The sequence below is a fragment of the Megachile rotundata genome, chromosome 5, assembly GCF_050947335.1.
Source record: "Megachile rotundata isolate GNS110a chromosome 5, iyMegRotu1, whole genome shotgun sequence".
Taxonomy (NCBI): Eukaryota; Metazoa; Arthropoda; class Insecta; order Hymenoptera; family Megachilidae; genus Megachile; species Megachile rotundata.
Genome location: NC_134987.1, coordinates 6,265,147 through 6,291,497, shown reverse-complemented (window position 1 = coordinate 6,291,497; position 26,351 = coordinate 6,265,147). Strand labels below are relative to the sequence as shown.

Sequence of the window (26,351 nt, the reverse complement as noted above, 5' to 3'; positions counted from 1 at the left end):
TTACTACTGGACAGCTACTGTTTCAGAAATACAAAACAATTGAAGGAATAAATAAAAATGATTAAATCTTGACAAATACATGAACAGACCTTATAAATATTATATCTTTCTGATCAATATAAACATTAACGAAATAAATTATACTTTTTCGTAAATATACGAATCTTGACAAATATCTTGAAGCATGCAAATTATATTTGAATACTATTTATCAGAATAAAATAATTACACAGTTGAATGAATACGTAACTGATATTGCCTGGTTATTCACATAAGTAGCCATGACACAAAATTATTTTAATTCTAAATAAATGAGACAGAAATAAAAGTCATATTACACGCACAGTCATCTCATCATTGCAGAAAAAAAGTGTGAAACAAAGTAAAAATTTAAAAATGGAATTGTGAAGCCAGTTATTTTAACTCAAGGATCAGTGTTAAGTTGACTCGTGATCTACACTGATTTTCAACTGACACGACAACTTTTCAACTGTTCATATAAATCTGACAGAGATTATTCCCAACTGGATAAAAAAACTAGATACATATTGAACACTGCTGCTCGTATCAGTATTTGATGTAAATTCTACTTGTATTTAATTAGTTTAGTTAATTTATTCCAATGTATATTGTTGTTTAAAAGTAATGAAAAAGGTTTAAAGAAACGTAGTATACTTTTAATTATATGGAAGAGACGTTTATTCTACAATTAAGTAGTCATTTATAACATCTTTCTTAGAGTGAGCTCAATCCTTGATTATAAACTGCAAATGCCATTCTGTAATTGGACGAAGGTCGTTGTTATAGCCAAAGTGGACGTTGGTCGCAACAATAAACAGTAGAGAATAAGGGACTGCATACAAACCCATACATTGTCAGAGCTAGATACACGTAACATTCAATGCGATAATAGCTATTGAATGTCCTGAACTAGAGATTTCTGACAATTATACACAAAGAATAACTTGTTAAGGATCATATGGAATAATATCATTAACCCTTTGCACTCCTTAATGTCTACTACCTGCCAACATTCCTTCATTCACAAAATAGATCAAAGGGGTTCTGAATTAAATGTATTACAACAAAGTGAGGTCTGTGACAAATATATTTGTTCTTTATTATAAATAATAAATAAATGAAAATATGTGTATTTAAACAATCCATTTATCTGAATTATTTATAAGATCCAAGAGAAATGTGATGTCGAGTCACACTCGACATAGGAGTGTAACGAGTTAAAGATAATATGAGTCTTCTATTTAAGTATCGCACCCTTTCTGATCATCAAATAAAAAATTTTTTGCAAATCTTTCGTGGTTAATTTCTTAGTAGTTCATTCACTATGAGCGACGATACAGGTAAAAGTTACTCAAGAGTATGTCCTTAATAACATATGTCAACGTCATCGAGGCTAAGTCCCTTGTCATTTCACTCACTTAGCCTCACCTTGTCATTTCTCGAAATTTTGCACAAATGTTACATATGTTTATGAACTCCTCGAATAAGAGCTTCAAATAATAGCTCCTCGAAAAACTTGCACGATTCGTGCGTGAGTAAGGTCTGTGTATCATTGAATTTCCTGAGGTTGTATCGATCGGCGAAGGACCGAGGACGAGGCAATGGCACGAAACGAAACGAAACGAAGGAAACGTTTGGCGGAGATTAAAAGACACAGCCGAGCCAGCCTCGAGCCTTAATTTCCGTCCCGCGAATAATTCAGCCTGGCTAAAGTCTGTTTCTGCTTGGCTGGTAAGGTGAGACATTATCCGCATCGTGAGACGCTAATAAATCTAACAATGTTCTCCGTTTGCTCGTTATCAAGTCGCCTCTCGCTTCATTGCATTCAGCCACACAACAACGTATCCGTGATTACTCCTTGATAAAGGACGCAGCTAACCAAAATAGCTGCTAACATAATTAACCGGAGTATCATCAAATACGCACGGAAGTCGGATGGTCAATATTGGTTGTGTTCTTATGGTAAACGAATGTCTTTGAACCGTGAGTACCGTTTACGAGAAACTGCTGAGAGGAGAATAATTGCGTACGCTGGGGAGCAACGTAGGGTAACTTCGGCTAAGGATAAATCTGAGAGAAGGAACGTACCGTTTACCCTAGAGGAAACTAGGGTGAACCTAGGGAGAACTCGGGAGGGCATAATCTAGGTACTCCATACACTTCACTTTCTCTTGACTGAAGAGGAAACTAAGTTGCACGAAACACTCGGAAGTAATTTAGGCTTCCTTTGGATAGCATGTTTGTGAATTTGAATATTTTTAAATTTTTTCATTTTTTAATTTTGTTAATTTGCGAATTCTTTTTAAATTCTTTTAAATTTCTGGGTTCTCGGATTTCTAGACTTCTGGATTTCTGAATTAAATGTATTTCTGAAATAAGCGCAGAAATGTACAAATGATAAATGACCAGATGTACAAATATATCTATCCACAAGTGTTTCATAACTATCTTTCCATTTGATAGCTAACAACGGCGATACCTAACAAGTCTACAAAACTTTTTCTATCAAAACAAAAATAGTTCAATTGCAACTGCTAACGTGCACGTTCGATCGTACCAATCAGTTAAACAATAAACTTCAAACATCTCGCACTAAACGAGCTATATACTGAGTGCCCCTGAATCATAGTACGTTCTACCAGTAAAAATAAGACAAAAATGTTATATAAGCATAAGTCCCCAAATGTTTTATAAAAATTTGATGATAAAAATATGAAACCTGAAGTTAATAGCGAGTTCGTTGTTGGAATGTTCGAATATAATAATAAACCGACCACAGTTATGAAATCTGCTCCTTCGGGCCATGTTTGAAACTTGAAATAATCGATCGCGGTATCGCAGAGATCGAATCGTGTAAATATCTGTACTGTTCTGATGAGTAAGCAAATTAGTATCAGCGAAACGTCGGAACGTAGTACAATTTCATACAAAATACCAAGAGTGTTCTGGAACGAAGAATATGCTGACATAGTTTTTGTTTACGATTTCTGTGATGGAAATTCTCGAGCTGCCGTTAGAGAATATCAGCGAAAATTCTGTAACAGAAAAGTGCCACATTTCGCAATGTCAGTTTTCACAATGCCCTATGATGTCAAGCTCGCATTTGTAACAGGACTTTGAAATGGGAGCATAAACTTCTTTTCAATGTAATAAAGTGTGATAATAAAGCGTTTGCACATATATGTTCATATAACATTTTTTTTTATTTTTACGCATAAAACATACCGATGTTTGATCGTTTAATCCGGGGACACTCTGTATAATAGGGAATACAGAGTACGTCACGCAACTGAGATTATATCTCAAATTTCGTGAGCGTTAGGAAAACACTGTTGAAAGAAGAGTTGAATGGTATTATAATGTCCGTTTTTATACTTCATCTTCCTGAGTGCACTCACAAATTGCAAATGCACTTTTTTAAATGGAATTGCATCAATTCCCATCAAGAACTCAGTACGTTCTGCGTAAAGTATTAAGGCACAATGCTTAAAAAACGAATACATCGTGTAATATTTCACATTTTTGATAAATTAAACGTTTCATGAAAGACATTCACTTGGATATGATGCATGCATTATAACTAATTACCTACTACTCATTTTGGCGGATGTTTTGGAACACGTAGATCAGCACCATATTACGCTCACCTGACTTTAATTCTCTTGATTCCATGGGGTTATCTAATAAGTAAAGTGTACTGGTCATTTGTTTTTATGAAAGAAAGAACATTGATCAAATATAGATGATGACCATATTAATTTTAAACTTTTCGAAACATAAACACCGTGTATACACAGCATCAAAAAATGCCACTGTATTAACCTATGCCTTTGTGCAAACTCCGTTCGTCCTATCAATATTTGTCCCGGGTTCCACAAGCTCCATCGACGGCTCTGATTCGGTGCTCGCACAACTAGCCACCTAACCGAGTATCCCATAAATTAACATCCCTAATTTCATGCGCATAAATAGCACATGCTCTTCCCATAAACGTTCTCGGTCTACTTATCAGTTAGGTAACACCTGCGAAAATTATCCACCCTCCCTGCGTCACGAGTGAAAACAAACGTTTCGGGCATAGAATCGAGCAATCGACGTGCCACTTTGTTTAAACGGATTGCGTGCAATTATCGTCCGATAATCGCGACGCATTATGGCTTATTACAAGAGGTCGAGCGAGGCCAAAACGGCCACGAGCCGAGCGCAATTTGTTTGTGGCCGTTTCGCGATAGTGGCGAACCAACAAGCCCTTTGATTTATAACCAGACTGGTTATACAGAGTTGTCGACCAACGAGACGCGGTTCTTTTTTCCCGCGGGCCAACATGAGCATTTTCGGTGAACGATATCATCGGCTTTGAAATGCTCGGAATGCGAGTCGCAGAAACGTGTCTCCGGAACGCGTTATATAAATTTTTAGGAAGATTTTTAAATTAATTTATTAGTACAGGCTGAAATATAACTGAATATATTTAGTTGAATTAGTTTTTGTGCCGTTATTTTAAGAGTTTGTGTATTTAATAATAATTGTTATTTAATTTTTATGTAATTTATAATTTAAATCAGAATTAGGTATTTTGTTAGGTCGTATAGGCTGTGTTAAGAAACATGAGTTTTATAAAATAATTTAAGATTATCATTTTAAGTTTATGTTAGTCATTTAAGTTTAAATAATATTGTTATTTAAGTTTAATACTACTGAAAAGAGAGATTTAAAAGTAGAGCACGCTTTCTCTCGTTGGGGGGTTCTCCGTCCACCAGACCCCCCGTTGGTTATTTTATGGCACTTTCGCCAGTTTTTCGGGGGGTTTTGACCAATTTAATAAAAATTTGATTTTCTGACAGTACATCGTATCTGGTACAGTTTGGCCTGTATATTTGTATAAGAGAAAAAAGTGGTTCTACTGGAGTTTTATAGTATTTTGATTAAGCATAATATTTTAGTTCGAATAAACATTTATGTACTGCATAAATTATTCGTCTATTTTATTAAGAGTGAAATAATATTCGCAAATGAAGGTACAGTTTTGAACATTTGAGAGAAAATTTGATTTTCCTAGGAAACATGTGACAATCAAAAAGTAGAAGACAGTGCATCAGGAATGTCTGAAGATTTGTTTTGCAAGAGTGAAAGTTTGATAAGTTAAACATCTAAAAGTCAAGGGATTTGAATGTTTAGACATTTGGAGACTTGAAGATTTAGAAATTTGCAAGTTCAAGGGATTTGAAAATGTAAAACTTGGAATATTTGAGAATGTAAGAAATTTAAAAATAGAAAATTGTCAATAATTGAAAATTCCAGTGCGTAGAAATTTGCAAAACTGGAAAATTACAAAATGTAGAAATATGAAAATATAAAAATTAGAAAATTAGAAAATGACAAAATTTCAAAATGTCGAAATTTGCATAGTTGAAAACTTGTGAATGTTGGTTGTAAATATGAAAATTTAGAGTCTCTAACATTTGAAAATTCAAGAATTGTCAAGTTTACACACGTGTTTTCATATAAAGGAAGGCTACGTTGCACCCAAGTGTACAATTTCGTCCAGGACCGTATGGGAGGCGTTGGTCGCATTCCACGGGCTCGTTTGACCCGATGTACCACGAGTTCGTTCCACCGCCCACCAGTGTAACGTTTGTAAAATATTTTATGGCTGATGGTGGTCGTTTTGTAACGCATACTTGGAGCATTGGTTGAGCATGCTCTGCAATGTAGAGAATTGTTTGTTACAAAGGTTTGGAAGGAGCTGTGTGATCCACAAACCTAATTTCTGCGGGAGAGATTGTACGAAATGATTCTGTTTGGAACAAGATTTATCACACTGCTTCGAATAAGGTAACCGACTTAAAAATACAAAAAGTTTGATGTTATTGATAATGTGCACATTAAAAAAGTACTTCTCATATTTCAATTTGAAGCTACACTGACTGTTAATTGAAACTTAGTTTGTTAAAAATGACTACGAAAACTTTTTTAATTCAAAGTAGCTTACGGAAATCACACGGAATGTCTATTTAAATATATTTTCACATTACGCGCAAAATGAAGTAGAACCTCATTAAGTATCTCACTGATAATCTTTGCGTAAACGGCATACAGTCGATATGGTGAGGTAACATAATTCCGTAATGTAATAGTAATTACCCTAGTTTTGAGGTAACTATCTCAAGGGATTGAGATAAGCACCTAGAAGCCCATTTGATAGTACTACAGGGTCAATGAGATGATCTCCCATAATGACCATCCAGACATTTGACGAAACGTTGCAGATTTGTTTGCATAAATGCGAGAGGATTCAACTCGTACGTGATTGTCACGGAAATTTGTAATTCCACTTCAGGTATATGTAGCTTCATCAGTGAATAAAATGCGAGATACGAAACTCATTCAAAGGACATATTACGAGTAGCCACTGTGAAAATTCTATTCCTGCTTGTTAATCTGGTGGAGCGAGGGCTTGTGTTGGATATGGCATGGATAGAGTAACTACTCCTGAAGTGTTAAGATAATAGTAGTATCCATTCTCACAACATCGGATATTCTTCTTACGCTGACTCCTGGATTTTCTTCTACAATCTTTAAAACGCGTTTCCCCGCATTGGACGTCGATGCAAATCCAGGTCTGCCTGAGTTTCGATGGCGAGTTCTAAATGAGCCTGATTCGCGAGGACTTTGAAGACTTCGAAACAGCGTATAAAGGGAAACTCTTCGATTAGGAAACTTTTTTATGCAAAAACGTCGTGCAGTTAAATCACTTCCATCAGCACGAACATACACAAAATGCATATCTACCATTTGTTCGTTAGAGCAATCTGACATTTTCAGCACGATACTAGCTGTGATATTAATAACATAATTTTAAGAAAAAAAATACGCCGACTTCGAAATGCACTAAAAAGTGTAAAATAATTTCTATTTCCTAATGAAGTAATTTGTATTTCATTCAATCATACAATTACGTAACAGATATGAATGAAACCTATTTACTCGTTAGGTAGTATATTAAATACATTTCAACCTTTTCGGAGGCGGCGCATAATTAAAAATACTTCAGTAAACGTTTAATTTTGTAAATGTTTAATCTCCTCCTTTTTCGAAGTCGGTTAAATAGATCTGCAATCGTCGGTGAGTGACAACTGACTGATTGCCGATTAAATCTATTGTTATGAAATATGTATGGAAACTGTTGGACTTTCATAATACGGTTTATAAACGCTGAGGTGAACATCGCATGTGATGGTAGGAGTCAGGAAGTATGATGCTAACTTTCAAAAATATTTATATAGAAATGGTTGATCTTTCAACTTATGTTTATTACAGCTTTTTTACTCGGTATAGTGTAGTCTATATATCACATGAATATTGAACAATTCTCTTTTGTACCGTATATATTTTACACGTTCGCGAACGTGAGTGTTGTAGTACTCATTGTGATGAAAATGAATGTATAGAAAAATGTGAATAGCATTCAAATTTTTAATTGTTATTCATTTAATTTTATATAACCTGAAGTTTTTGTAATCATTATGCATTTCAAGGCACTGACGAACTTATTGCCAGTTTTTTGCAACTCACTGACATTTTTACTGTGCACGATAATATGCATCCTTTAATTTTATTATTAATTATTATATTAGTCATTTGAAGATCTGTGTAGACATCTGTGTTTGAAAGCCTATGTGAAGGTACTTGTATGAAACATTTCCAATTTGCAAGCGTTGAAAACTGTGTTCGCCTCAAACATTTAAGGTTTTGTTTAACGCAAAAGAATACTGGAGTACGGATTAATCATGAATAAAGAATAGTTATTTTCTAAAAGTTCTTGAATTAATTTGTGTGTTAAATGTAAGCTATGTTTAGAATATTAATTTTTATTCATTTCCTTTACTATAATATACATTCTTTGTTTATTTTAGTTTTGCTGTGAATTATTGACGAAAGTGATGAAGCAACATGTCTGTTACATATAAATAAGTGAAACCGAATAAAAACGTGTAAAGAGGCTTATTCAAATGCCCGCTGTGTACATATTTAAGCTTCGCCAGCGGTTTTCTTTTGTGATTGATCGATAATGGCGATAAGTGAAGAGGCGACACGTAATTGGGACGTACTGTGAGCCTCTCTCGAAACGAACGTAAAAGTGTTTTTGGCCGCGTTTGACATTCTTCTAGCGTTTACCGCGAAAGTTAACGCTTGCGTGTCGCATACCAAATCGCAAAAGAATTTCACCTTCTAGAGCCACGACGGAAGTAATCGTCCACTTTCACGGCCACTTCCGAAATAAATATTTGACCGATGATGCATTCTTCAAATAGCCATTGAAAATTTCAAGGTTTATTACACTCCGTTTTATATTGTGGAGGTAAATATCCCATTAGTGAACCTAACTTAACCTAACCATTATGGAACATATGCAAACATGATCACACCCATAATAATCACTTTTTATTAATACATGAAGATTTTAAAGTATTGATTATTTTACTTTTACCTTATTTTGTGTTAGATGTTGTTTATGTTATTTTTACTTTATTTTGTGTTGCATATTGGTCACTTTATTTTTACTTTCTTTTGAGTTGGATGTGGATTATTTTATTTTTATCTTATTTTGTGTTAGACGTTGCTTATATTATTTTTACTTTATTTTCTGTTAGATGTTGATCACTTTATTTTTACTTTATTTTGAGTAAGATATTGAGTATTTTCTTTTTACTTTATTTTGAGTTAGATGTTGATTATTTAATTTTTATTTAATTTTGAATAAGTTGTTGATGATTTTGTTTTTATTTTATTTTGACTTAGGTGTTGATTACTTTATTTTCATTTTCTTTTGTGTTGGATCTTGATTATTTTTTTCTTATCTAATTTTATGTTAGATGCTGTCTATGTTATTTTTATTTTATTTTCTGTCAGATGTTGATTACTTTATTTTAAGTTAGATGTTGATTACTTCACTTCCACTGTATTTTGAGTCAAATGTTGATTATTTTGTTTCTCCATACTACATAAAGTTTAACAAGTAAATTTCACGATTTTCAGTAACATTTTTATTAACCTTCATAAAAACAGAGTTACGATAAAAAATTAAATAATGCAAATAAACGTAACAGTAAACATAGCATAGAATCATTTAGGGACTCGACTTGATAAGGAACATCGATCGCTCCAGCTTCGCACACTAAAAGTTAATAGAAGCAAGAAATGGAGAAAAACGAGGGTGTCTAATGAAAGAACCCACATTAAAGAGGATGATGCTTTCCATAAAAGAACCAAATTGTTTCAGCACGAACTAAATAGTCAAATTTTCAGTTTGAATATTCTCTTTGTCTTAACAGTTTTAGATAGTTGAATCAGTTCTTATTTTTTAAAGAGTTTAACCCTTAATGACCACACTTCAGAATAACAACCTGGCACACTGGGACATTTAAGACTTTAGCCACTAAAAAATTCTTACAAAGAATCTACTCATTATGTTAACTTAAAAATTATAAATAATCTTCGAAAGTTGCTTTAACATATTTTACAGTCGATTTCAGTAAATTTAAACTTTGAATATGAAAAAAATTCAGAAACGTAAAAAAATTGAAAAAATGACTTCCACAGAAAAATTCAAAACTTTTTTCCATTTCAATATGAAGAGCTAAAATTTTAAGAGTACACTCTTGAGATATAATAATTTGAAGAAAAAAGAAGTAAAAATACCGGGGTTTCGAAACAGATATTTATCCAGATTTTCAAGATATAAAGTGGCTAAAATTGAAGCTAAATTAGCTGGTGTCGTTTCGTACCCCAGTGTGACCGTTTAGGGTTAAACTTCTCGAGTAGTCACATTTTTGACAAATTGCATTGTTTCACTAATATCTAAACTTTCCCCATAATTACATTTTCAGAACGTAACCTACCCCTATGTAACTTTCAAGTATAATTGTTACGGTCGTTTAAGATTGTTTCATATCTTCAGTACGAATAACTCGGCAGAAATTTACAAAAGAACGGAAGAAAGGGGTCTCTGCCCTTATCTTGCTTGTTCCAGCAATGGATGAAGAAACAGGGTTGAAAACGGTCGATGTTTCGTTGGAACGAGGCCAGAGTCTACCATTGCTGGTCGACCAACGCTTCTTTGCCCGTTTCTTCTAACTTCCTACCAGCATTACACTGTTCTCTCGCATTTTTCAAGTCATGCGAACTGCTACTAGCAACGGTAGGCAATGGCAACGTTACTTTTCTACGTTTTGCGAGGGAAAACAATCCGAGAGGAAGTTTCAAAATAATGCTTTCGATTTTGCTGAAATAATCCTTCGTTGGTTAGCGACAGTAAACACTTTTTACTCCAAATTCATCTTTAGTTACTTGAATTTTATAAGAATTTATGAAATTGACTTGGATTTTGAATACAATTCATTTTGATCTTTAGTGCAATTCAAATGGGATTTTAATAGCACTCCATTGCGTTTTCAGTATTCAATTGGGTTTCTAATGTAATTTAATTGGGTTTTCAACGTAATTCAATTGGGTTTCCAATGTAATTTAATTGGGTTTTCAACGTAATTCAATTGGATTTTCATTGCAATTCAATTGGGTTTTCAATACAGTTCGCGTGAGTTTTCAATCCAGTTCACTTGAGTGTCCAATGTAATTCCATTGGATTTTCAACGTAATTCAATTGGGTTTTCAATACAATTCACTTGGATTTCCAATATAGTTCCATGGAATTTTCAATACAATGGGTTTCGAATACAACATTGGTAAATTGTATCTTTAGAGATAAATTCTAGATACCAATTTTAATACTAAGGATAATTTTGATCACAGAGACACTAATTTTTATGAAGATATCATTTCGCAATATTTTAACATCATATTTTATATAACGTATCAATATATTAATCAGAATTTTCTAGTTGGGAGATCTTATACAAAATCGATCACTTGCTGTTAACGTCAATCATTTTTTAATATCATTAGTGAATTATATTAATATTCAATACCCAAGATTGGTCTATTTTTTGTGATGCAATCTTCTTGTATTATTTGTTAAAAATTTTAATTGAATATTCAATGAAATTTGGAATATTTATATTGTAACATGTACTTTAAAATTGATAAATTAAGTACTTCATGCATACTTTATTTCTTCTTCTTAACACTTTATTTTCACTTTATTTATAATTTTTTATTCATAGTTTATTTATCCTTTATACCTAATAATAAGTTTGAAGAGGCTTATTTATGCTTTAACACATATTTAAAAAATATCTAAACAAATACTTTATGTATACTTCATTTTTACTACATTTACACTTTATTTATAATTTGTTGTTTATACTTTATTTATACTTTATACCCAATATAAAATTTGAAGAGGCTTATTTATACCTTAAACGTATTTAAAAAATCTGTAAACAGATATTTTATGTAGACTTTATTTTAACTTCATTTACACTTTATTTATAATTTTTTGTTTATAATTTATTTATTCTTTATACCCAGTATTAAGTTTGACAAAGACTATTTATGCCTTAGAATGTACTTCAAAATCAATAAACAAATATTTGACTTGTTCTTCAGTTATATTCCATTACTGATACTTTATTTATACCTCATACTTCATATTGAATATAAAAAAAATTATTTATACCATAAAATCAGTAAATGATATTATTTGCTAAAATTTAATATATAATCAATTTGCGTTTACATCGCGGATTTTCATTAAAAAGGAATCAGACCAGGTTGGTCGAGCTTCAAAATATTCGAAACTACGGAAAAGCAATAATAACTGTCATCCCTTAATAAACAGCAGAATGAAACAGTTCGTGTTTATTGTAAGTATAATTAAACCGGCGAACTTTGCAATAATTCAGATTGCTGTCCGAAGCTCTCAAAGCAACGAGTTTCATTATCCTTCTCTTCTGGAAATTTGCTTATTTGAGTTCTTGCAAGAATTGTTTCAACGATTTCCAGCAACTATTCTCTTAAATGTAATTAGAGTCATTAACATCATAACAATTTCAATATTCTAATAATTTTATTTTTAATGTTAATTTTTATTTTTTATTCACTTTTAATATTTTAATACATTTATTTTTTGTATTAATTAATTATTATTCATTTTTCATATTTTATATAAATCTTATTTTGCATACTTTAATATTCAGACATTTAATGGCGGTTCATTATTTCTTTTGATTCAAAGTTATACATTTAAGTTACTAAATTAATTATTAAAATTCAATACGATAATTCAAGAATGAGATTTTCTTCAATCATAATGTATCTTGTTGCTATTGAAAAATTTATTTTCTTTTTCGAGTGAAATGAAGTAATAGTGTTATTATGATATGAAATTTTGAGGTTAGATTTACTTAGAATTTGTATCGAAGTGCAACTCATATTTTATTACAATAAATATTTCTATTTAAATTTAAAGATAAAATTCTGCATTTTCTTAAAATAAAATTGGACAGCCATTTTCTAAAAATCATTTAAATAATTTCAATAAATCATTTAAAACATTAGTGTAAACAACGAACTTTCTTAACACTTTGTGTGCCACTATAAGATTATATAAAATCTTTTTAGCTAGCACTTTTATTTTCAATAAATCTACTCAATAATTTTTACGACATTTTATAACATTTTTAACTAGTTATTCATATATTTAAAAAATTATTTGTGATTCATAGCATAAAATGATTTTCAGCAAAATAAAAGATCAATACACATCAAAGTTCAAAAATATTTTGTTGCAGAAACAAAATCGGTATAAACCGTCTCTGTGAGCAATTCGTTATCTTATCATATCTGTTTCCAATCGCATAAAAAGCAGATACACAAATAACGCTTCCACGTTTCCTAGCTACGAGAGTTCGAGTCACAGTTTGCATTGTTCCATTTTTAAAGCGATCATCTACATGGCGTAATTAGTGTAACGATCAACAGAGAAGTGGTCCGACAGAACGCGTCGTTACGAGTAAATAAAATATTAAATTGCCAATTACCCGACGGATTTCAATCGGCTCGTTATTTTCGTCGAAACGACCATTGGCAAAAGCGTCTTCGAATTAATCCAAAACCCGTTACCCTTGCAATTAAGCGTCGATAATTGGACGGGTAGCTTTTCGTTCGATCGATCCGACAGAATCGAAAATGAAAAAGGAACGAAAAGGGTTGCCCAATATTTGGTAACGCGATTGTCATTAACAAGTCAAAATTACTGTGTTACATCATTAATACTGTTGTGCAAATATTATTCAAACCCTTATTTAGTGAAATAAAAATACTCATTTGCATAAGGATTGGATAAGTCACGTTTTAAAAAAGATTCTTTTATAAGAAGTTTATTTGACATATTTCACAAATAAGAATGACAAAAATTATTTAAATTATAATAACTAGTACAAATGAGATAATCATATGTGTATGTATAGAAAAATTAATTTTTGAAACTGTACAGAAGGAGAGAAATGAATTTTTTAAATAAGACTAACGTCAGAAGAAGTTAAAAAATTTATCTAACATATTTCACTCATGAAGATTACAAAAATAATTTAAATTGTAATCAGCACAAACAAGATAATATGTATATTAACTGATTTTGAAACAAAAAGAAAGAAATGAATTCTGTTAACGAAATTCAGGTCAAGATGAGAAGTAACCAAAAAATGAATGGAAATAAATAACACGAACCTTGAGAATAGCAATAATTCCGTGTTTACCGCAACGCAAGAAAATGACATAGTTCCTCTGCAACGAAGCGAAACGTGCCAAAACTGTGAAAAAAGTGCCGCAGAAATCCCAAAAGGAGTTGTCCCTGACATCTAAAAAAAACGAGCACTAGTATATCAGCCGGTGCGCTCCAGTTAGTCGATCGCGTCGACCTTCGTCGAGGCTGCATCGCGATCGACCGTTGTGTATCGAGCGTAACGCGTCAGAGCTTCCTAATCAGCCGAGCCGAGCGGAGCATAGTGCGGCATGCCCCTCTTTAGGGATTCCAAGCTCGTAGTTGGCGGTACGTGCTGATTCAACGCGAAGTTTCCCTCACGACTGGTCGATACACGGACCACTCGCTTAGTTTCCTCTCGGCAGTCGAGTGAAACCGACCCCAACAGCAAGAGGCTTCAGTGTTCCCGGTGGTGGGTCGGCGGACCATCCGGGAGAACGAACATGGCTGCTCCGATACTTTGGAACGTGCTCTACGTGGCTCTTTCGTTGATCTTCACCAGCCAAACCACCATGGCGAGGCAAACGGAGACTTTCGTCGTGAGCAACACCATAGACCAAGAAGGGAAGGACTACTTCATAGGACCCTGTCTGGTGAACGACAACCAGACCTGCCCCGACAAAGAGGTGACGTTTTTCCTGTACACGCAGAGGAACTTCAACGAGAGTCAACAGATCCTGGTGGACGAGACCAGCTCCAACTTAGCACAGACTAACTTTGACCCCTCGAAACCGACCAAGATAGTGATTCACGGTTACGACTCCAATATGATGCTGTCCTACCTCGTGGACGTGCGGATGGAATACTTGAAGAGCTACGATTATAACGTGATCGCTGTTGATTGGCATCGTCTGGCCACGGCTCCGTGTTACCCCATCGTCGTTCAAAACGTGCCACACGTGGGTGAGTGTGTGGCCCAACTGATCGAGAGACTGAGGGACGCAGGAGCGCAGGACATACACGTGATAGGCTTCAGTCTGGGTGCCCACGTGCCCGCTTTTTCCGCGAACGCTCTGCACCCGTACAAAATATCCAGAATCACGGGGCTGGATCCGGCCATGCCGTTGTTCGTCACGGAGGACAAGAGCAAGAAGCTGGACGCTGGGGACGCGCAGTTCGTCGACGTGTTTCACACGAACGCGTTCATACAGGGCAAAGTCGAGATGAGCGGGCACATAGACTTCTACATGAACGGGGGTATCAATCAGCCCGGCTGCTGGGACAGATGGAAAGCCTTCGAGTGCGATCATCATAGGTCGGTTATGTACTTTGCGGAGTCCATCAACTCGAAGGTCGGTTTCTGGGGATGGAGATGCGGAGGATTCGTGAATTATCTTCTGGGTCTGTGTCCGCCCAGGTACCCGGCCGCTTTGGCGGGCGACAAAGTTGACAGGAAGAACAGGGGCTTCTATCTGGTGAGGACCCACTCTCGCAGCCCGTACGCTATGGGGAATTTCAGCGTAAACCGGTTGGATATGTACACGTAAGCTGGAGATAAGCGATAACGGGAATAAGCGGGGACTGTGAATACGACCGGCGTCCCAGATAAGCAGCCAAAAACGGGTCGTGTACGTAGGATGAGGACATGATCGTGAACTCTCCGAGAGAAAAGTGTGAAAGTTCGTCCGTTGAAAAACGTGGCCCGTGTCAAGGTCAGGAGATTCCGGGCACCTGGTGCCCTGCTAATCGATATCGTGTTCGAGCAGGGAGAAAGAAGTGGGGCTCGCTTGAGCCGACTACACGCTACGTTTAGAAGCTGATTCTTTATCGATTCGACGCGTGCGATGTGAATAGGGACTATTTGCGATTCAGAGTGAACTTGGTCAAATTTCGCGCGCCATTTCGGTGGGTTTTAAACTCGTCATAGATACTGTAGGACTCTGTATCCGTGGAGGATGCCTCGAAACTTGTTTGCTGAACCTTATTAGGTTTATACTTGTGTATGTAGTAATCTGTTTTATTTATGTTTATGTTATAATTATGATAATATTATTTATTTGAATTGTACAGTACGGTATAGTGAAGGTGAAAAATAAAACTTGTAAATAATATTATATTAATAATTCTTGATATGAAGTTTTGTAAATACAAAAATTAAAAAATTTCTAAGTTCTTTAATTTGAAAATTTGCAGACTATATACCAATGAGTAGCTTTTTTATACATCATCATTTTATTCATTCAATTGCTGATAATTGCACAGATATTATTCCCGCGGATACGGAGATCTTACTGTATTTACCTGAATAAGCCCTAGCACCGTCTATGACGATACAGTAGACATTTAATTTTTATTAATTATAAAATATTGTATAACATTTAAAAATCTTTATGGTTATTTATTTTCATCTTGTATAAATAGTGCTGATAATTGATATAAAAGTACATTATTGTCCCATCAGCTGCACTTTGATCAAAATTATAATTCTTGTCACACCTCATTAGTTTCACATTCTTTTAATTATTTCAGGAGAAATAAACGTCAATCATATTATATATTGACGTACGTCATAACTCTAAATATTTATATTTTAAACTTGTACGAGTCAAATCTAATCAGCAAAGATTACAAATATTTAATGTGTTGTATAAATAATTGACCGTAAAATGGTTCCTAGAGGTTGTCATTGATTTAATAACATAAATGCAATTTAATTAGTGTCAATACATATTTCTGGTGGATAAATATTTTTGCAACAGTATAATATTAATGCTCATGTTTTACAAATGGCAATGGATTATCGAAATTGATGTTTTACAAGTTAAAGTTATATTATTATAATAATATGTAGGTATATTGTTACAGCAATATGAATCTATATTATTATAATAACTTGTATCTGTACTATTATAATAATATGTACCTATAATGTTATAATAATATGTAACTATATTATTATAATAATACGTACCTATATTGTTATAATAATATGTAGCTATATTATTATAAGAAATATACCTACATTATTAATAAATATATTAATATTAACCCAACATCGTTCACGTATTGTGACGTTAAATGAGCAGCCATTTCAACCAATTCGCAAATAAAGAACAGCAGCATTCTACAATGTACTCCATTATCAACACTATCCAATACAAGATAATAATACAAAACAACAAAAGCCTTTAAAAATGCAGAATCCAGGCAATTTTTACTTAAATTAAAATGGACCTGATAGGAAGTCTGTTATTCGTGGATAACCAGGTTTGCGTTTCATTTATAATTTAAAGACTTCAGATTCGTTGAAAATAACTCGTCTTACGATTTCCTTGAACAATTCATGCTATTTAAAATTCATTAGAATGTATCAGACACCGAAGCATTTATTTAGGTGACATACCTAACCGAGCTCCCAAAATATTTCCTCTCGAACCTTGCAAGAATGCGAATATCGATTATGCTTAACATGGCAGAGCTTAAAAGCTTCCTAAAAGGGAAAGGGCAGAAGAGAATTTTTAGCACAGATATAAATATAATTTACGTTTCTCTTTTTCCATTCTTCTCTCTCGTCATTATTTTTTGAATAATAAACCTTGAAAGGTCAACTAAGGAAAGAGAGGCGATGGAACACGTTTGACCCTTAGCTAAATTTGTTACACGTATAATGCTTTAACCCTATGCACTCTTATGTCGAGTGCGGCTCGACATCACATTTCTCTTAGATCTCATAAATAAATCAAATGGATTGTTTGAATATTTATTTATTTATAATAAGTGAAAAATGTATGTGTCACATACTCCTCATTGTTGCAAATTTTATTGAGAATCCCTTTTTGATCTATTTTGTGAATGAAGAAGTTGGTAATAAAAATTAAGGAGTGCAAAGGGTTAATAAAGAGAAGAATAACAAAGTATATTTTATAAATAATAGAATATATTTTTTATTTATTTACATTGCGTGAAATATTATTTATGAAATATCGTTCGCTCTGCGTTTGCACACATATGTTATTTTATACATTTAGTACAATTACTTCGTTTTTACAGATAATTTAATCAAGGACTGCTATTTTTTATAGCTTAAGATGTGGTCAGATGGCCGGTTGAATTAACACGTTCAACCTGGAGCACTTTTTCGAAGTTTATTCATCTGGCAAAACTTCTTTGGCTCACTGCTTGTTTTATTAATGCCTTGCGTTTAGTTTACTGCAGAAAGTTTATTTATTTTGGTAGTACGTGTTTGAATCACTGCTACTTATCACATATCCTTTTTCCGGTTGCTCAATTTAAAGCAAGCTTGAAAGAGAAAATAATTAGAAACATATGTGAACCGGTGGTGCACGCTGGGTTGAACGTGTTAATAAATATACTCGATAAAGAGTATATTTAATTTAATATAGTGTTCTCTACAGTATAGATTAAGAATCGTTTGAATACGGTTATTCTTAGAAAATTGAAATAATTAATACAAATTTTGAAATGTAGAAATTTGTATCGCTATTTAAAATAGTGCGTATTGAATATCGACTAAAAATCTGTATAACATTTTCCGTACAGTATTTAACCTCTTCAGAAACGCTTTTTATAGGTTAGAAAAAGAAGTAATTCAATGATTTATTTAAACATTAAGGAACGTTGGTAAAAATATACAAATTCTTTGAAGTATCAATTAAAAATTTTATGCGAAATAATCAATAGAAATGTCTATTGCTATTTAAAATAGTTTAATTGAATATCGATTAAAATTCTACGTAACAAAATTTTTCTCACAGTAACCTCTTTATTTTATGAGGAAACAGAAGTAATTTAATTATTTGTCCAATAAATCGATTGTATTTAAATAAAAGAGAATTATTTGCGTTAATAATACATATAAAATATGTATTGCATATTACATATTAAATATGTATAACATATATGTTAATAATACATATATAATACACGTAAAAATAAAAATATTTATTTATGTAGCTGCTAATTGCGTTTAAAAGAAGACAAAACATATACACATGTATTGTCTTAAAGAGGTTAAGAAATCAATAAATATTTATAAAAATAGAAATTTGCATTGCTATTCAAAATAATGAATATTTAGTATTGACTGTAATTCCGTGTAACATTATTCTAACAATACCTAACCTCTTCAGTTAGTCTTTTTGAATTTACAGGAAATTATTTAGCCTTTTATGTAATTATGTTTTACTTATTTTAAATTCATAATAATCGAATCAAAAATACTAAGAGAATAATGTACAACACAAAATGTATACAATCATTGATTGAAGTAAAAAAAAAGATACATATATCAGTATTCGTAACGAAGTTAAAATGAAAGAATATTAAAAAACATAGTCTTGAAAGCTGTTTAATATTTAAACAAATAGTCAATGAATATTAAAAAAAGAAAACAAGAATTCTATTTAAAATACTAAATTCTGAATATCGATTAAAATTTAATCTGCTGAAATTGTTTTGAGAAAATTTGCATAGTCAATCTCGATTTTAAGCGATGGAAATTTTTATCGATTGCATGGAATAATAAATTTCAATATTGATTAAATTTCAATGCAACTCTTTTGCTTTGGAATATACTGCGATACTGTTTCTCCAATTGATAACGTTTAAACGGTTATGTGCTCTCGGGATTGTACTTTAGGAATATAGTATCGATTGCGAGAGTGTTATGATCCTCTTATCTTACATAAGTGCTTATGTAATGGTAATACGCAGTTAATGTGCCAGTAAAACATAACAGGACTGTATTTTACGATCTTATGTATACGTATATTAATACAACATAGACTGTTTATTGTAGATAAGTCGTAGAAAATACAAACTTGTAAGGGTTGGTATTCGTGAATCAATTTAGACCCATTTGTATTTAATTCTATTTGTTACTTAGAACAAATTTGTTACTTAAAACAAATGATATTTACAACTTTAAAGATTGTTCTCTTAAACATGAATAAATTATGAATAAAATAAATGGGGACTGTATTTCTTTTCTACCCTGTGAATACACTGTGAATGGAGAATTTTGACGACAATTTTTAATAACATTTTATAATGTTATGGTTTATTAATTAATTTTTGCAAAACACATATTACAAATCTGATTTTAAATATAAATGATTCAGTCCACTTATGCTTAATAACTTATGCTTAATATTTAAGCATAATATTTATACTTAATATTTAAGATATCATACATAAATGAATAAGTCCACTTAGGCTTAAATTGAGATATTCAAGAGTTTGTGTTTTAATGAATTAACAAATATGTATATGCATATCAATGCCTCATACTCTTGTAATGTATCTAAGAGAGTTTTTACAATTTCTTTTAAAATAATATCAATTATTATGTGAATACATTGATAATATCAATTACTAACACATCACTCAATAAGTCTCCGGTCTAACTAAGAAAAACAAATTTTTTTTTAGAAATTCCACTTTAATCATCAATATACTTTCCTTCAAGTGTGATTCATTGATTCCAGCGCTCCTTTAACTTTTCAATTCCCTTTATATAAAACGATTTGTCTTTGTCCCCAAAATAAGCCTCAGTTTCCGCAATCACTTCTTCATTTGAGCCAAATTTCTTTGCCTGGAGCATTTTTTTCATATCTGCAAAAAGCCAGTAGTCGCTGGGGTCCAAATCTGGGGAGTACGATGTGTGGGAAAACAATTCAAAACGTAATTCATTCAGTTGAACCATCGACTTGTGACACGGCGCATTGCCTTCGTGAAACAGCAAACGCGGCACCCACTTTGAAAGCAATTTGCATATGCCCAAATTTTCATGCAAAATTGTGAAGACACTACCTTCTGATATCTTCAAGGCATCAGCTATCTCACGCAACTTAAGTTTATGGTCTTTTAAAACTACTTTGTGGACATTTTTTATGTTTTCCGGAACAACTGCTGATTTTGGGCAACCAGAGCGTTCAGCATCATCGTGCTTGTACGACCGTGTTTAAATTCAGCATACTAGTCAATGATAGTTGATTTCCTTGGTGCAGAGTCCCTATAATGTTTATCAAGTCACTTCTTGGCTTCAACAGTATTTTGTCCGATTATAAAACAGTGTTTCATCAACACACAAAATTCCTTTCTATCCATTGTCTTCAAAATTACGAAACTGGGGGTACTAAAATGACTGTAACTTCTAAACTATCGGTCAGAATACCATGAAATTTTGACACGTACTGTTTGAAGGTTAGTATTATTCGAAAATAACGTGGATCTGTCACCAGTGTCGCCATATATGTGTGAGACTGAGGACTTATTGAGTAACGTGTTATATGTTTTCTCATCAAGAATGCACTTAAGCCTCTTTCAGAATTAACAACCACGTGTGTTACAAAATTGCAAACAAGTCCATTCGACACAACGTAAAATGCTTCAAATCGAAAGAAAAATATTCAATTTATTTTATATTTCTTTACAACGCTTGAAAATTCCATTTATGCAATTCAAGAAGTCTTCTAACCATATAAATTACATAACAATTTACTGTTCATCTATATTTTGTCAATGTTAGAGGGATTTCAGAAGTAATGGTGCTTCGGTGGTAATAATAATGAATTATTATATTAACTGTTTAATAATTAATTTCATCGTGTAGTTGACTTCATATCAATTCATGATGGAACATTGGAAGATTATAATATTTCAAATAAAACAAAAACAGCGTATCTTTAAACAGACTAAATGAATTTATTATTTGAGAAAAACGACTTGGAAGGACGTCTTTAAAATTTGTTAATTAAACTTGATTTATGAACATTAAAAAAGCAATTCTAAATAACCTATTTAGACATAAATAACCTAAATGATCTAATTAAAAATTAACGATAACAAAGAAATATATAAAATTTTATTTCTTTGTATACACAAAGGTCCAATCAAAATTGAGCGGTATCTTACAAGTAATCAATCAGCGAATTCGATTATCGACTTCTCAATACATAAATGTATTTATTTTTGCTAATTTCATTGAAATGTAAATTTAATTGAAACAATGAAACATTTAAACAATTTATTCATCCTATTCATTCAACGCCCTATTTATTCAACATCCTATTTATTCTCGGTCATCTATTTCTCTGTAATTCTAACATTATTAAATAAGTTTATTTAATTAAACAGTTCGCAGATGTGTAATTGATCCAGCCAATAATAGCGTGATTAAGGGATGATTGCATCGAATGAAATGTTTGCCGATTGTTAGGATCTTCGAGAAAGTAGCGATCGTTCACGGCTATAAAAGGAATTTATTAGTTCGAGGGGTCACGGTGCAAAGACCGTAGATTGTCTAAAGGTACGAGAAGCCGTAGCACGTGATCTTGTTAGCTTCTTTAAAGCCGACTTGAAGACGAAAAGGTCCGTCGTGCCCCTATAAGTCACCGAGAAAACGTTTTAAGAGTCAAAGGTTTTGCCAGACAAGCTTCGATTAACTTTATCGTCTGCTCGTTGACCCAAACTCTTTCGAATGGCAAAGATTTTATTACGTTCTTTAAAAGAGAAATCTCAGTCGACCGATGGTGGATCATATGAAAGATTGTCAGTCAGCTTTTCTGTGAAAGCTGTGTGGAGGACTTGGTCAGTACTTTTCAATCGTTGCGAGTTCTAACAAGAATAAGTAGTTTGAAAGAAATAGAAATTACTTAATGTATTATGCGAATAAATATGGCGAGTATAGGTTCAAAATTTATTTATGTTATAGAGTAGTTCTATTGAACTAAAAAAATTAAAGAGGAATTTGAAGAATCTAAATTCTTCGATACGGAGGTTTACAGGTTTTTAAATTCTAAGATATGATGGTTGTAGAGTTCTGAGTTTTAATATTTCCATGCTTCTAAATGTCGGTGTTTATATTTCTAAATTTTCAAGCTTCAGAATTTTTGTATTTCTGAATGTCAGAATTTCTAACATTTGAAATTTCTGAAATTTCAAATTTTCTTAGATTTCGAATTTCGGAATTCCTGAATTTCTGGATTCCCCAATTTCTGAAATCCCGAATTTTTGAGCTCCCTATGTCTCAAATTCCAAATTTCTGAAATCCTAAATTCCTGAAATCCCATATTTCTGAATTTTTAAATTTTCGAATTTCCGAATTTCGAAATTTTTGAATTCTTGAATTATTGAATTCTTGAATTCTTGAACTCTCAAATTTTTGAAGTATCGAATTCTTGAATTCTCGAATACTTGAACTCTTGAACGCTTGAATTCTTGAACTCTCGAATTTTTGAACTATCGAATTCTTGAATTCTCGAATACTTGAACTCTCGAACTCTTGAACTCTTGAATTCTTGAACTCGTGAATTCTTGAACTCTTGAATTCTTGAACTCTCGAATTCTTGAAATCGCGAATTCTTGAACTCTCAAATTCTTGAACTATCGAATTTGTGAACTACTGAATTCTTGAATTCTCGAATTCTTGAATTTGTTATCTTTCCAATTTTCAAACTTCTAAATTTCCAAATTTTTGAATTCCAGGTTTTTGTTTTCCCAAATATGAAAATATTGAAATTTAAAAATTGGATATCTCTAAATTTCCAAAATTTAGGTTTTTCAAATTCCTCAATTATGAAGTCGGAAAATTTAAATGTTTACAAACTTTTAATTTCTATTTTCCTATGTATTTCTAAATTCCCTAAATTGCCATATTTCGAAGTCTTCCGATTTTCGAATTTCCAACCTTGGAAGTTTCATAAAAATACGATAAGTCATTGAACATTTTGTTTTCGTTCTTCGACTCCGCTTTACAATCTGTCTGAAATGAATTTGAATAAGATATGTCCAATCAGTGATTCGATAATTCTTATCTTATCAATGTAAACTCGATTGTTGCTGAAGTTCTCGATTGTTGCTGAACTTAACTTAAGTATCAAGTTGAGTATAAACATGTTGTATTAAATATAAACTAACAACTTAGATATTAACTTAACTTAAGTATTAAATTGGGTATTAACATGTTGTGTTAAATATAAACTAACAACTTAAATATTAACTTAAGTATATACATGTTGTATTAAATACAAACTAATAAAAAGTTATATATGTATGTTATAAAATATGATGTCATGTTATAACATTATTAAATGTAATATTTGATATTATAATATAATGAAATATTATATCTTATAACAACGAATATTAATCTTGACAACAATATGCATGTATTTATTTGTAGAACAGAAACTGCAGCAATAATGGAATAATTATGTAAATATAAGCATAATATCCGATTTAATTAGTTTTTAATACATCCGAGATGAATCCTATGGTAATAATTAAATGTTTCATAAATGCTTACGTATAAAATTGTTAACATATTGGTTACGGAATACGTAGGCATAAATATTGGGCATCGGTAAGCACAATCAAGTATATCATTTTCAATAACATATTGATTATTAATTAATTAAATTAGATCTGCCTCGGTAACTTATTTATACACACATTCAGTTTCCAGGTAATTTGATCGTAAATGACATATTATGGATTTTAATTAATGTTTTCAAATTTTTAATTAACGAATGTATCTGGTCTTAATAATTACTGTTTCAATGAATGGTCGTTAATTACGGTCAGTAACTGCACCAACATGTGGAAATTTATTTATTCGTCAACGTAGTTTATATTATTGGTCAGGAACATTTTGCATATAATTTTTAATATTGAAGTATGAAAACGTTTTGTAAAATCAATAATATTTTAAGTAGTCTGCAATTTACAAAAATTTCACATTTTTTTAATTTTGAATGTTGGAGACATGATAATTTGAACATTTGTTCAAATGTTCAAGCACAAGGGAAAAGCACAGTTTGGGAAAACAGAAATATTAAATTTACGGATGTACTAATTTATGAATTTCACATTTGGAGAGTTGAAAATTTGGGGATAATGAAATTTCAAATATTTACATTTCCATATTTGCAAACTTTTAAATTTGGAATTTTAAAAATTTGGAAATTTTAAAGTTTGAAGGGTAGTCATTCGGACAATTAAGTAGATTTTGGTTATGTAGAAATTAAAAATTTTGAAGTTTGAAATTTGTATATTTAGAAGTTTATTAATCTGGAAATGCAATAGTTAGAAAATTTGATTCTTAAGACATTTGAATATTTTTAAATTTAAAAATGTAGAAATCTCAAATTTTCCCATTGCTATATTTCTATATTCTTACATTTCCAAATTTTCAAATTCGGCAATTTTGAAGTATAGAAATTTAGAAATTGGAAGTGTAGTAATTTAGTCACTTGGAAATTCAAATATACAAAACTTTGGAAGCTTACAAAATTTCCTTAGAATTTCAATAATTAGAAAATATGATGTGTAAGAGATTTGTATATTTGAAAATTTGAAGACTTGAAAACTTGAAAACTTGACAACTTGACAACTTGAAAGCATGGAAACTTCAAAACTTGAAACCCTAAGACCTTAATACCTTGAAAACTTGAAAACTTGAAAACTTGAAAGTTTGAAAGCTTGAAAACATGAAAACTTGAAAACTTAAAAACTTGAAAACTTGAAAACCTGAAAACTTGCAAACTTAAAAAGTAAAAAGCTTTAGACCTTAAAAATTTGATCATTTTAGAAATTTAGAGGTCTGACAATTTGGGAGATTAAAAATTCCAAAATTGTAAATTACAAATGCAAAAATTCAAATGTTCAAATTAAAAAGTTGGAAACCCATCAGTGCTCTCGTAACTGTCCATGACTGCTTCAATTTATTCGATGCGTCCAATTTATTTAATTCGAATATTAAATAAATGAGAACCACGTTTTGAGGTTTGGATTGGATCCAAACAATTCGTTAGTAACTAACGAGGTTCTCGTTAGCTGGCACGTGATGCCAAAGATTGTAAGAGTGCGAAAAACAAAACAGATAACACCAGTTAATTCATTATAACAATCAAATCGTGTCACCTTAAAGTTGTTTAACAAATTCTATGTATGCAATATTTTCTATACATTTCTATATCTAAAATTCTATGTACTTTCTCATTAGTTTTTTGTTAAATTCATAATATTAAAGAATTAAAATTTCTTTAACTATTAGCAATCTTATTTTTTTGAATTAATGTACACAATTTGATTTTATGAAAATACTGCAAACCTTACGTTACATTAATATTTGTAATATTACAAAATTAAAATTTCTTTAACTATTTGCAATCTTATTTTTTTTAGTTAAGGCACATAATTTGATTTTATAAAAATACTGCAAACCTTACGGTACGTTAGTACTTGTAATGTATCAGTATTTATAATACATCAATTATATGATTCATCAGAACTCTTGATAAATCAATCTAGTACTTAAAGTTTGCTAAAAATGATCGTGTAAACGTTTCATAGATATTTTTATTACAAACCGACTGATTCTCAGAAAACTACAATCACTTACTTGATTGCTTCATCAATTAGTTTTTACAATGTTCACTTACTTAAACGATTACGTATCGATTAATAATTGCATACTAAATACATGAACGAAAGGTTTGGTTAGGTTAGGACAGTTATTTTCAACAAATATCAAGCTTTAAAGTGATGTAATGCAGGTTCTACTTTACGATAGTTTTATAGCCATCAAATTATTTCACATTGCAGATCTGAAATCAATCATTGTTTGCTATAAGTGACCAGCCAT

At 31.8% G+C, this 26,351-nt stretch overlaps 1 protein-coding gene across 1 annotated transcript in view; it reads left to right on the top strand.

The window, feature by feature from the left end:
- LOC100876884 (uncharacterized) overlaps positions 1–19,673 on the top strand; it is a 146,184-nt gene extending 126,511 nt beyond the window's left edge. The window contains 2 exon segments of the mRNA XM_012291727.2: positions 14,010–14,173; positions 14,176–19,673. Of these exon segments, the coding sequence (XP_012147117.1) occupies positions 14,010–14,173; positions 14,176–15,231 (1,220 nt within the window). The 3' untranslated portion in view covers positions 15,232–19,673.
- The last annotated feature ends 6,678 nt before the right edge of the window (positions 19,674–26,351 follow it).